The following is a 14,034-nucleotide window of genomic DNA, read 5'->3' as shown; positions in this document are numbered from 1 at the left end:
TACTACTTATGGAGGGAGACCTGGTAGAGCAATGGTTAAGAACTTAGCTGCTAACCAAAAGGTCAGCAGTTTGAATTTACAGGGGAATCTAGGCTCTTCGCATTCAAGTATCATTTCTCATATCATTTGGTATGCATCTAAAATATACAAGGTATTCTGTTAGCTGAGACCAATGAATGCTGTAAAGGTTGTGATGACTTAAAAATGTCACTTTTTTAAAAAAAAAAAAAAGAAAATTAATAGCCAGTTTAGGAAGATGTTTTAATCTCTATTATTTCATCTGTAATTTATATGCAAAAGGAGGCTACTCCGTGAACTATAAGACCTCTTTCAATTCAATGTTTTATAATTCTATCATTAAAATTTTACTATTTCATATCCAGAAAAATGAAGACGACTAATAATCAGTTCAGTTAATCTGTAATTAATCTATAACATGGACTCACTCTATGATTTCTAAGGTCTTTTTTAAGTCAGTAGATTGTAAGTCTACTACTAAAACATTACTAATAAACACGTGCTGAAGGAAAACAAAGAGGAACTTGGGGTAGGACACCATTTGAATTCCATCAAACTATATTAAGCGCTCTGTTTCAGGTGAAAAAATCAAACCAAACCCACTGCCATGGAGTCAATTCTGGCTCATAGTGACCCTACAGGGAAACCCTGGTGGCGTAGTGGCTAAGTGCTACGGCTGCTAACCAAGAGGTCAGCAGTTCGAATCTGCCAGGCGCTCCTTGGAAACTCTATGGGGCAGTTCTACTCTGTCCTATAGGGTCGCTATGAGTCGGGATCGACTTGACGGCAGTTGGTTTTTTTTTTTTTTGGTTTCAGGTGAGGTGTGGCTGGACTAGTACAACTGAATAAGGCAGATGTTGGCAAAAAATGTTTCTTATGAAACAAGAGACCATAAATGCCAATATAATGACCAGGAATCAACTAAAAAAAAAAAAAAAAACTAGAAACCTTAAATATGATCTGCAGTTGTTTCTGAAGCTGGCAAGAATGCCATGCAGAAGTATTGGGAAAATACATTTTAATGCTCTTCTAACACTTCAGCAAGTAGCAGCAAACACAGGAATATGGTAATACCATTGAAAATAGGACAGTAATAAACATTACAAATTACTGTTTTTAAAAGAAGATGAAATGGCTTGAAACTAAGTACTTGTGTCTTTCTTGAAAGAAATAAACTTAACCAATCATAAAGAAAAGTATCCAGGCTTTCAGAGACCCAAAACATTTTCCTTCAATTAATAACCAAATTCCATTTATTCCCTAAACTTTTTGGACAATAGTTTGTAATAGCTTTTGCATGTCTTGCTCACCCTCTTAATTTTTGAAAAGTTGTGGTTGCTATGAAAGTCATTTTTTCTCATAGGGCTTGAATATACATCTGTGGTATTTAATGTTTTAGCTTAGAAATCCACACAGGCATTTTGCATTTAACTTTACAATACACCCACACTTATTCTGATAAGAAAATAATATTTTAAATACTACTCAAAGTGTAGTTCTTTAGATTAGAATCATAAGCATCGCCTTGGAGCTTGTTAGAAATGCAGAATTTCAAGCCCCACCCTAGAGCGACTGAATCAGAATTGTCATTTTGTTCAAGATCTGCAGGTGATTTGTATGCTCATCTAAAACACTGCTTTCATATACATTCTTTCCTCAAATATAACTCTCAAGCTGATTTTCTCTGACTTGACTCTTTCCCTATTTATTCTCAACTCTATTAAAAAATAATAGCGGCAACTCTTTCACCATTTTTCTTCCCTGCTTTGCCCTCCACTGGCTCAGTTTTCACTTCTCTGTGATTTTAATTTTCATATAGGTTGCTTGCCTCTCTTCCTCATTCCTACAGTTCTTTTAGCACTCTGAAACTTGAGTCTTCATAGCATCTTTTAAGTTTCTTGTCTTCTCTAACATTCAAACACAAACTCAAAATACTTTTTTCCCCAAATTAAATTGACAGTTCCATATTTCTAGATTTTCTGCATTTCCTTTGCAATTCTGTCTCCATTCTTTTCTAAACCAGTTTATTTATTGAGACTCTTTAGGTTTAGATTATCATTCCCCTTAGTGTCAGGAAATACAGTATTAACATCAAGGAATATTTAGGTGGGCAAAGCAAAGTTCAGCTGCAAAACAGATTCTGATAGTTAATATATCATGAATGCTAATTAAAAAACTGTTTAAGTGAAAACTGAGTATGCCACATGGAAGTACAGCTATGGAGCTTGTAAGGACGCCGTTGAGTAATAGCAACCCTACAGGACAGAGTAGAACTGCCCCACAGAGTTTCCAAGAAGCGTCTGGTGAATTCGAACTGCCAGCCTTTTGGTTAACAGATGTAGCTCTTAACCACTACACCACCGGGAATTTCATGGAGCTTGCACAACTATTAACTAAAACATTTAAATTCATATTTTTCTATTTCCTTCCTAAAGAATATAATTTTCAAACAAGATAGAACTGAATAATGGTTTTAATACCTTGAGAACTTTCACAAATTGTTTAAATAATCTAATTTAAAAACTACAAATGCAAATTTAGGAAAAACAAAAAGCAACAATAAAAAATGTATTCAGTACTGCAGTATCTTAAAATTTGAAAAACTGTTGCCTTATCTTCAGTGTTGATCCATACCTGCATATTCATTCACAACTTCCTCCCACAAAAGGTAGGGTACTGATTCCATCATCAGGCAATTAATGAAAACACTTTTATAAGGAACAGACTTATTTTAATTTGATTGAAAAATACCAATCAATTATAATGAGTTAACTGACAATTTTATTTAATATGTATATAATACAAAAAACAAAATAAGGAGTTATGGTAAATATGTTTACCTCACTTTCAAGAAAGAAAAGAACCAGCATCCTAATGAGGTTCCCATTTGGACTGTTCCTTCCCCTCCTCTTTGCCAATGCTTCTTCTGCTTGTGGGTCATGTCTGCTGAATAGTCTGGAAATAATAAGAGCATTACAAATGTACATGGATATGAATTTCAGTCTTTTTCTTCACTATGCAAATTTTTCAATATTAAAAGAAAAGAAACGATATTAGCGATCATCTTACTGATCTATTGCAACACAACAAACATGAAACTAACATTCTGTAGGTCGAAAGTGGGTATCAACTATTTCATACAGTTCAACAACATCTAAAATATAAAAGGAAGCTTTTGTTTTTACTGATAATCAATGTTCAAATATTTCTGAAAAATATAAGCACTGTTATTATTCTGTATTACCTTCTAGTGAAAATATACTTTTTAAATAAACTGGATTAAAAAATGAGTTCTATATTCTTTAATGATTTCACAATCAAGTGATTACCGTTAACCACATGTTCCATCAATAACTAAAAATTCACTTTTAATCATGATTACCTCTTGCATTCTTTTCCACTTACAGCCTACTACCTAAAAACACTCCTTAATAAGCCAAGCATATTCAGTAAAATGAAAATAACACTAAATTTATCAAAATGTTATCATGTGACAAAAGTTCTAGAGTATGGCAAAGAAATTGTCTGGAATTTTAATTTTCTAAATGGATTTATTTCAACAGAACTTAAGGAATTTACTTCTATAAATTCATTATAAACATATACAGGTAAATATGTATGTATGTTTTCAATCCAGGTTAGGTGCTGGGAAATCAACTATGAAAAAGACACCCAAGATTTCTACCTTCACTGAGCTCTAATTAACTCAAAAAATTTTTATTTTAAGTCCATTAATTCTATTTCCAGGCATCAGTCTAAGTTACCGGGATATAGCAATGAACAAAGACGAAATTCCTGTTGTCATGGGGCTTTGACTCTAGTTGATGGAGATAAACAGTACATAAATATACACTACCACAGGCATTACAAAGAAACATAAGGAAATAGGGACAGAGCTCTAAGAGTGTGTTAGTTTAGATATGAGAGGCCTCTCATATGACAGGCTAAATAACTACATAAAATAATTTCATGTGACATAAAAATAAAACAATCTCATACAGAAAATGAATATAGAGAAGTTAAGTTTTTTGAGAGGTGACGGGGAGGCATATGGGGAAGCTAAAAGATTTATCTTGAAGCTATATCTGTATGGCTTAAGGGAAGGCTGTATTTATTTGGGCGGCTATGTGGGGGGCAACAGAAAATATGGGGGTTCTAAATGGAAATGTACTGATATGGATAATCTCATTCACTGTGTAAGATATTGAGAAATTACTTTAAATTTTCAGTATTAAAAAGTAGCATTTTAGATGATACAGTAAAATATTTATTTTAGATATAGCTTATTATCTTTTGGATGTTTAAGATTGTGTGTAGTTTACTAAAGAGACTACAAAAGAGATTACATGTGTGTATTTTTAAGCTTAATCATGACATTCCTGGGACTACTTTATAGCCTCCTAATAAGACAAAGTTCCCACAGTGTTTTGCTAAAAATCATGTTTCCTTTGTTGGGCTTTCTCTCCCCCCAGCTTTGCTACTGAATCTTGCTTTTGCTTAGAGGTTACATGTAAACCCTACCGCATCTTCGTAGTATGATTAAAAATGCTGTTGACATAACTTGAATGAACTCCCTACTTGTAAACCCCTTTAAAAGTAACTTGCCTGTCTGTCCTTGGCAAGCAGTCTTGGCAGCAGCAACTCTGACTGACTCCTTGTACAGTGAAATAAAGGTGCCTTTTCTGTTCTCTCACCTCAGTCTCTCGTTTATTGGCCAATACGAGTCATGCTGAGCAAGAACCTGGGATTTCCACCAGGTACCATTTCTGGTGAGCCTGCCAGGAGCCATCTGCTCGGTTCTTGAGGTAGCACAAAAAACAGACTGGCCCCAATGTCTGGCACCACCAAGAGATTTCTCCTGGAGACCTTAGAACAGCTCTAAAAGTTGATTCCCCTGAGACCCACATGATGGCTCTGTGGGAGACATGAAACGTGTTTAGGTTGTTTGGTAAGTACCTAGATAAGGCCTTAAAAGAGTTCCAAGAAGCAGGAGAAACTGACCACCGAGGACATTAAGAATCTGTAGTTATCTGGTAAATAACAGGGTAATTCCTAGGTAAGGCCTTAAAAGAGTCCCAAAACACGAGAAGAACTGAATGCTGAAGACATAAAAGGCTCAGGTATCTGTTACTTGGTGCACTGGATTAGATTGTGTGAGTGTATAAATGTTTGTATCCAGAAAATGGAGAATGTTCAAGGGATCCCAGGACGCGGCTCACTAAGATGCATCTTTCAGAACTGGGAACAGAGACTTGGCTTGTCCCTTTCCTACTTTAGCCTCATTAAATATATGCCGAGTAAAACCTTTATTTTTGCTTTACTCAACTCTGCGGTGTTTTCACCCTACAAGAGTTGCTGGTATAGTTGTTAAAAGGACTCTAAAACCATAAATCCAGTGGACCTTGAGGAGACCTGGACTGTGGAACAAAAGCCGACAAAAAAAATGGAGGTCCTATCTCCTGGACCCATGCCTTGGTACTCTGTGTCCCTTCAACACCGAGGTAAGTGCTCTCAGAAAGTGAGCCTTGCTTATTCATTTTCTGTTCTCTTTCTCACCTTTTCTTAAGTTTTGCTTGGCATATTTATTTTAAAAAAACAATTGTTTGATTAAAGAAAATCTTTCTTAGATTTTTCCTTGAACATTTGGTTAAGAGTGATGTCTAAAAACTCTTGGTTAACTGCAGTTCAGGTCCAGATTTGGGCATTTAAAACATTAAAGAAGTAGTCCTATTTTCAAAGAGCTCTGAGTCACTATAAGCCACAAAATTCAGGCACAACTTGACCAGTAAAAGCCACTAGGGTGGTTGCCAGCACTCCACACGAGTCTTAAAGACTCCCATGAGAGGATAAGGTGGTTGAGACAGGCTAGTCCACTAGGCTGCCTGCCACACAAAAACAAACTCAGGTACACATTGGTCTAAACAAAATACTCTGCAAACCCTGTGGTGTTCCTCATTAGGGTTCTTTAAGTGACTCAGAAAAAAGCCTAAAAAATACTACTCTGTTTTGCCAAATTTGTAGGGGGAAATGGCAGCTCCTGACTTATTCTGCCAAATTTGCAGGGAGCAGTGGTAGCTCCTGACTTGTGTCATAAAATTTAAAGAAAAAAGTAGTAGCTCTGTACCTTTTTTATGATATAGTTTCTCAATAAAAAATACAATGTTAAAATTAAAATCATCAATAGCTACTTTAAAGGACTTTCCCAATCAGAAGACTTAAGGTCTAAAATAAGAGACTAGGTCTCTAGCCAGCAAAATAAATTAAGTTTAAAAAAAACCCCTAAAGCTTGAACCTTAGGCTTAACATCTTTGATAAATGAGCCTGGATTTTCCTCCTGATATTGAGACACTGGTTTGGGGTTCATATTTATAAACTCTACAAACTAAATATACCAAAAGTAATTTGGAATTTCATTTGCATTCTTTTCCTTTTTTGAAGAACTTTTGCTTGACGCTCGGTTTTGTGAAAAGGTCTAATACTCCTCCATCAGAGGCTCTGGCAAGTAAGTTTTATCTAAAACCTGTTTTTTTTTTTTTCTTCTGTAAATTAAGACAGTGAGGGCATATTAAGATCAGGCCTCTCCAGCCCCCAGTCTCGCTAGCCAAAAATTGATAGATTCCTTTACTTAAATGTATGTAAATAAACTGAGATGGTCTAATCTTGTCTTCCCTGAGTGAAGACGGTAAGGGATCAAGCCTCTCTAGCCCTGAGGCCCTAAAGTCATATAGCTCCAGGGAAGCTTTCAATTGAGTAGAAACTTTTTTTAAAGACAAAATGAAATAAGTAAATAAAAATTGAAAAAAAAAAAAAATGCTGCTTTGTTGTAAAAAAAAATGTGTTGCCATCGAGTTGATTTTGACTCACAGTGACTCTAAGACGGAGTAGAACTGCCCCATAGGGTTTCCATGGAGCGCTTGGTGGATTCGAACAGTCAACCTTTTGGTTAGCAGCCACAGCTGTTGGATCCCAATCATAAAAGAACTATAAACAAGTTCTCTCTATTGTAAGGAAACTTTCAGAAGCCAAAAAATAAAAATCACGATGTGACACGCCTAAAATGGTGTGAAAAAATGTTTCCAGCCCTAGCCATAGGCTTACGGTTATATTAATATCAATAAATTGGTCACTTGAGCAGAGACCCTTAAAATCTTTAAGGGTTAAAATTAGATTGGGAAATAGTAAAAGTTGAATGAAAACTTGAATGTTTAAACAAACTTTATTTCAGTTACAGTTATGTTTTATAGTATACAGGCTTAAAATAATTTCCAAGACCTTTTAGGTAACCTACTGATATTAAATTGAGTAAACAGATATTTGTCATAGTTTAACTTTATATACTTTTGCTTTTTTTTAATGCTACAAAAGAAAAATTATATATTTTTAAGTCTACAATGAGTGTGTCCTATGTACTATAAGAAACAGAACAAAGACAGCGTTTAAGAGGTTTATTTAAAACATTTACTTAATATGGTCAAAAGTCTTATTTGTCTGACTAAAGTTTAATTTATGAGATTTTTAGGAGCTTTAACATTAAATAATATATATATATAACAAAGAATTGGGTTTCTAACTGTTAAAATAACAAAAATTTTCTTTGACTTTTGAGTTGAAGGGTTATTCTTTGTGTAATCTGCATCGAAGACAAGGGTCCAGCCTTTCATTAAAATAAAATTCCCGAGTCAAAAACCAAGCCAACATGGCTTGGGGGGAAAAAAAAGTTTTATATAAAGGAAAGATTTATTTAATATGTTATAAATTATATGGAATGTGTAGTGAAAATGAAGAGAAATGCCTGATTCTCTTTGGGTCAAAATTTATATATTAGTATTTCCTCTTATGTTTTTGTCTAATATTAGACAGCAAATGCATAATATTATGCCATAATTTTATTATTTTTTTTTTATTGCTAACTTGGCTGCAACTTTTTTTTTTGAATCTAGTATCAAAGCCAATGGTTTGACTGGGGCATTCACATCATTTATCTATGAAGTCTCCTCATTATTATTCAGGTATTTAGAGACTTGATAACCTTAGCATAACCTGACTGTACAGTATTATGTCTCAAGATTATTACATAGTGTATTACATCTGAAGATCTTTAAAAATAAAGTTAATAATTACATTTGAAAGTATTTTTGTCTAAAGTTTTTTTTAACTGACTTTATTTGGTTCTGATTTTTTTATAATTAGGAGCATTATGCTTATAAATTAATCACGGCCATATTAAGATTTATCATCTGCAGATAAGTTTTCTTTGCTGATTTGGTGAAAACGTTTGACCAAAATATCTCAACAAAAAGATGGACCATATTAGATTTATGAAAAGAACTGTGACTAGACTAAATCAAGATTTTCAAAAACTCTTATGTAGAAGCTGATGAACTCACAGACCGTGGCTAATCTGGAATCATGTGGAACAAAAATTAACTACATAAGACTGAGTAAAGGAATACTATGGGCTCTATGTGGGAATATTGCTGATGTTTTAAGGTCCTACCTTCTGGATATAAAAAACCATTTTCCTTTCTCCTAAATTACTTAACTAATGGGTTTAGCTATTGTAACTCTTGAATTAGAAGTTCTTCTCTCATAAAAACAATTTTGTGACACTCTGCTTCTGAGAAAGTGACCCATGACTGTTAATAGGTAAACCAAGGAGGGGCAGCTTGCCCTCAAGAAGAACCCTCAGTATGTTTTAAACAGATTAACTGAAGACCTCCAACAAGAGAGGTCCATTCTATATTATCTTGTTAATCATGTATTCTCTAATGAAAATCTGGTTGTCACATGTGAATTTTTCTATACCTTGTGTTTCCTCTAAACAAACTCTGTGCGCTCTTATGGATTTATGTTTCTGTGTGGTGGATCCAACTATGCTAGTTTATATGAGCAATCTCTTGTTTAGATTCCTGGTGAATACATAGATAACACACTTTGAAAATTTTAAGTTTACCTTTAGATATTCAAATTAACGATGCTAGTAGATATTGAAATGGTAATGTTAAATTGTTATACATTATAAAATGAGAGTCAAAATGAAACTCATTGGTCCAACACTCAGGGTATGATTGGTGGCTCTAATTTCTAGTTATAGTATAGCTGAATTAGAGAAATCTTTAAAAAGTTTGGGAAAAACAGCAGACAGTTGCTAAAAAAAAAAAAAAAGAGGGATAAAAATACAACAGTAGTCTTTGACCTCATTAGGCAAGGTGACAAGAGATAATAAAACAGCCTTGGATTTTTTTATTAGCCCAAAAGAGTGTAGTCTGTACTGTAACAAATACCTCTTTTGCATTTGGATAAATAACACAGAAAAACTAAACAAGATCTATGTAAAATTAGACAGCAAGATACTTGGTTACACACTGTTATACCCTTACAAACACCAATTTGGCTGGTTACCATCAGGAATAAGTACATGGGCTAGATCACTACTACAGGAATGGTAATATTCTTAGTCTACATCCAGATAGTATCAGATATAATAAAATCTATCTTGTATTGTCTTAAAACTAACAAAAAAAGCCTCAGGCTAAAATGTTGATGTATATTGAGTCTGTTCACTTAGTCAATGCAATTGATGGGAACACTGATCTTACTTAAGATCCTAGTGCAGAACCAGATGATATCTGGTGGAAAACAGTACTGTGAGTTTAAAGATCCTGCCATGGCTGCCATCTAAGGGCTCAACTAAGTCCAGGTATTAATCATCAATGTGGTATCTCCAATCTCCAATCAAAATAAAGAATGATGTAAGAGATAATATTTGAGCCATTATTCCCCGTCCTCGAACATAAAGAATGACTCAGCTGGAGCTGGACTCCCAAAGACTCATAAAGACACATCAACTGGGTCCTGAGGTATAAAGACAATAGCTGAGACGATAAAAATATTTTAGAGAAACAGTCACATAAACAGGGCATAAAAGCCACTCTTTTTCTTTTAATATTTAGTAAAAACTCACTTATAAACCAACAAGAGGTCAGGAGCCACAACGAAAGGCTTAGGTCCAATATTTTCCCCTCCCCAAAAATATGCCAAACAATTCTGAGCTGGGCTATATATTTCAAAACTGACAGTGGTCTTGAATGACCAATGTCCAAAAAAAAGGAAAAAAAAAAAAAACCAAGGAGTGAGACAGAGCACCCAAAGGAAATTATGTTTCCTTTGCTGGGCTTCATCCCTGCCCCAGCTTTGCATTTGAATCCTCATTTTGCTTGGGAGGTTATATATAAACCCCATTGTGCCTGCGTAGTATGATCAAAAATGTTGCTGACGTAACTTGTACCAACTCCCTACTTGTAAACTCCTTTAAAAGTAACTTGCCTGCCTGCCCTTGGCGAGCAGTCTTGGCAGCAGCAACTCCGACTGACTCCTCCTCCTTCTCCTTGTACAACGAAATAAAGGTGCCTTTCCTGTTCTCCCACCTTGGTCTCCCGTTCATTGGCCAATATGAGTCATGCTGAACAAGAACCTGGGATTTCCACTCGGTAATGCTTGTTAAGATTTTAAAAGATCACTGTATTAAATGGTAGGAAAATGCTAAAAGAAAGCTAGGCATGGACTTCATTTTCACAATTAAATAAATAATGGAGGCTGCAATATCTTGATTTATAAACATTCCAATTTTTTAAATTTTACTGAATTTTTTAGCAAATATTTCAAACTTAGAAAAATACGGTATAGATAAAATCAAATATATCCAAAGTCTCTCCCGGGCTCAAGTGCTCTATTCTACAGAGACCCAAACTCTTTAGTCTATTTTCTCCTTGAAACTACAGAAGCAATAGATTATCTCTACAGGCACAAAGTGTTAAAATATTCAAGAATAGAGAACTAGAATATAATAGTCCTGGAAAAGGAAGGGAAGTTAAGAGCACAATACAACCGTGATATTTGTTACAGACAATACCCCAAGATAAATATGAAAAATCTAACATCCTATCAGCCATAGATGTCAGAGTCACTGTCAAATTCAGTATATTATTTTTAAAGTCACGCCTAAAATCCAGAACTCTCATCATCTTCACACTTTCATTACCAGCACACACTAGCTGCCATCTTCGTTTCTCAGAAAGATTTTTCAAAAAGAAACAACTTTTAACGCTGAGTAGAGAACAATTTGCTGTTGTAGCACTGAAATGCAGGTGCTGGATGGAGAGCCAGGCCTGCTCATTAGCACATCAGTTGCCCAGTGCATGACTTACATCTGTGCTTTAGCATAACCATAAATCACTATACTTAATGGACCTATGGGTTCACGTGTCAACAGTCAAAGCCACTGAATTAAATGATCAACAACAGGAACAACAACAAAACACTCAAATCCCCAAAATACAATGATGTGTTCATATTTTAATAAATTAATCTAATAAATAACAGAACATATACATTAGATCATGATAAAAAATGATTTCCTAAGAATGTTTAGTTAATTCCATAAACTCTCAGTAGCTCCATGCTTTGCCAAAAAATAGATGAGTTTGAGTTAAACCGAAATTTTATGTATAATTTACTGGAATAACTATGGATTACTGCTTTAAATAATCCTCATGCCAATGAAAAGAATGGAAAAAAAAAAAAACTATGAAAAGTTGGGAAGCATTCTGAAGGTGCTACTGCTTTACACTTACATTATAAATGTTGAGAAGGTATGGTCAGAACTCTGGATTTTAAAAGTTAAGAAAACTGGTAAAATTCATACACTTTTCCAATTTTCACTCACATCCGCAGCTAAAAACTATCCTTTCAGATTTCAGGGAAAAGGAATGTGTCACAAGGTACACCCCTGTCAGGGGTGTAATACCCTGAGGTATTAAAACTCCCAGAGTTTGAAATGGCTATTTCCATCCTTGTGTTCAGTCACTGCTATTCTCTTTTACTAACTCTAAAACAACAACAAAACAAAATTTAAGAATAGGAACCTGGTTTCAAAGATAATTTACTCACTTTTTGTGAAGAAACTCTCCAGCTGCAACAGCAACAGGGCGATGTGCTGAGTACACCAAGTGGTAAACATTTTCACAGTCTTCATTGGAAAGAGCTTCTTCGCTTCCACTGAAAAATTCAGAAATTAACATCTGAACCAAAACAAATGTTTACTTTCAGTGCCACATTCATTTAAATTTTTTAAAGTTCATTATGAAAACTCAATGCACACTGATTTTATTTCCATCTTTTTAATTTTAATTTGAAAGTAAAAGCTCCCCTTAATTATAAAAGACACTTGATCATTATATAAAATTAAGAAAATACAGAAAAAATGCCCACAATTCTTTCTATACACCCATAGACAATAACTATACCTTGAAGATATGTATTAGCCTGAATTAACTCAAGCCATTTAAATTTGCACAGGACTCTTGCTGATATGCTTTAGAGATGTATTAATCCCTGTCTTACCGAGTTAAATTATTATTATGCTACGTAACTCTTCTTTCCCAAATTTCTTTTAAATTATCACCATATTTACAATACCATTTAGTCTTCTTCCTATATAAAATGAACTCAGTGGTCACAACCATTCCTTTACTAACACAACTTTCCTACCATTCCGTTCATATATTCTTAACATTTGGGCCATTTTTTAGTTGACTAGAATGTTGTCTTTAATGATTTTTTTCTCCAAAAAAGGAACCTCTATTTCCTGATTATTTATATGCTTAAATCTGTTTGACATGATCATAGATTAACAATGACTAGATAGGGTATGAGTAGGAATCAATTTGAGGCCAAAAGATTTTTTGGTATACATAGGGTGTAGAATTCTTGGGCTGTACATGTTCTTGACAAGATGTAGGGCCTGCTACTAGTTCATTCCCCAGAATTCACACCTGGAGATACCCCAGAAGCTAGAAAGAGGTTGAGGGCTCTGTCAAATCATCATAAATTAGAGTGATCTTTGCAGCAAAAGAAGGTGGCTACTTCCCAATGTAAGGGAGAAGCTATAGTCCTGAATGAAAAAGAGCTGGATATCAAAGATGGGAGATAAGTTAGAGAGTTTTTAAAACTATGACCTTTTTTCCCCTCATGCCTGCTCCTATTCTCCTGTGGGAGACCCCAGATGGTGCAAATCCTTAACATGATCAACTGCTAACCAAAACACTGGAGGTTTGAGCCCACTGAGAGATGATTTGGAAGAAAGGACTAGAGATTTATTTTTGAAAAATCAGCCACTAAATAACCTAGGGAACACAGTTCTATTGACACAAATGGGCTCACTGTGAATAGAAGCTGACTAGACGGCAACTGGTATTGGTAACTTTCTACCTTGAGGCAGAAAAACAGTAGCCAGCGTAGAGTAAGTGGATAGCAAAAGGGTTGTACTGGACCCAATAGGCAATGGGAAATTAACAATAGGTGTAGGCAGGTTCGCTAGCCCAAGAACTAACTCTTGCTATATATCCCTTCAATATTCTGAGGGTTATGAAACTGCAACTGAAATAGACAGGTTTTAAGACCGCCAGGGAGGAGTTAGAGACTATGACCAAAGGTCCTCTGCCCTGGGGCAAAGTGTCTCTGCCCATGCCTAACCAATACTCCCCAAATTATAAAGAGGGGCTAAAGGACGGGGGTTAAGGCCCAGTTGGCTAATACTCTCAGGGGAAGTAAACTCACAGAAAAGTAACAAAACACCTCAGGAACCCAAACTCACAATCAAAAGCAAAATGAACTATCTATGCCAAAAGGAGAATAAAACGAGAGAGAGATTTTTTAAAGTTTTTATTGCGCTTTAAGTGAAAGTTTACAAACGAAGCCAATCTTACACCTTGCTATATACTCCTAGATGATCTCCCTCTAATAACACAGTACACTCCTTCCCTCCACTCCCTATTTTCATGTCCATTCAGCCACCTTCTGACCCCCTCTGCCCTCTCATCTCTTCTCCAGATAGAAGCTGCCCACATAGTCTCGCGTGTATCTACCTGATCCAAGAAGTTCACTCTTCACCAGTATCATTTTCTATCCCATAGTCCAGTCCAATCCTTGCCTGAAGAGTTGGCTTTGGGAACGGCT

At 35.2% G+C, this 14,034-nt stretch overlaps 1 protein-coding gene across 5 annotated transcripts in view; it reads right to left on the bottom strand.

The window, feature by feature from the left end:
* Positions 1–14,034, bottom strand: part of STAG1 (stromal antigen 1) — a 520,715-nt gene that overhangs the window by 121,824 nt on the left and 384,857 nt on the right. For all 5 annotated transcript variants that reach the window (XM_049870475.1, XM_049870474.1, XM_049870476.1 and 2 more), the window contains 2 exons: positions 11,968–12,075; positions 2,859–2,973 (listed from right to left, as the gene is read on the bottom strand). In XM_049870475.1, coding sequence (XP_049726432.1) covers positions 2,859–2,973; positions 11,968–12,075 — 223 coding nt within the window. The remainder of the gene's footprint in view (positions 1–2,858; positions 2,974–11,967; positions 12,076–14,034) is intronic.

The sequence above is a fragment of the Elephas maximus genome, chromosome 26 (assembly GCF_024166365.1).
Source record: "Elephas maximus indicus isolate mEleMax1 chromosome 26, mEleMax1 primary haplotype, whole genome shotgun sequence".
Lineage (NCBI taxonomy): Eukaryota > Metazoa > Chordata > Mammalia > Proboscidea > Elephantidae > Elephas > Elephas maximus.
This window is presented reverse-complemented; position numbering and strand designations above follow the sequence as displayed.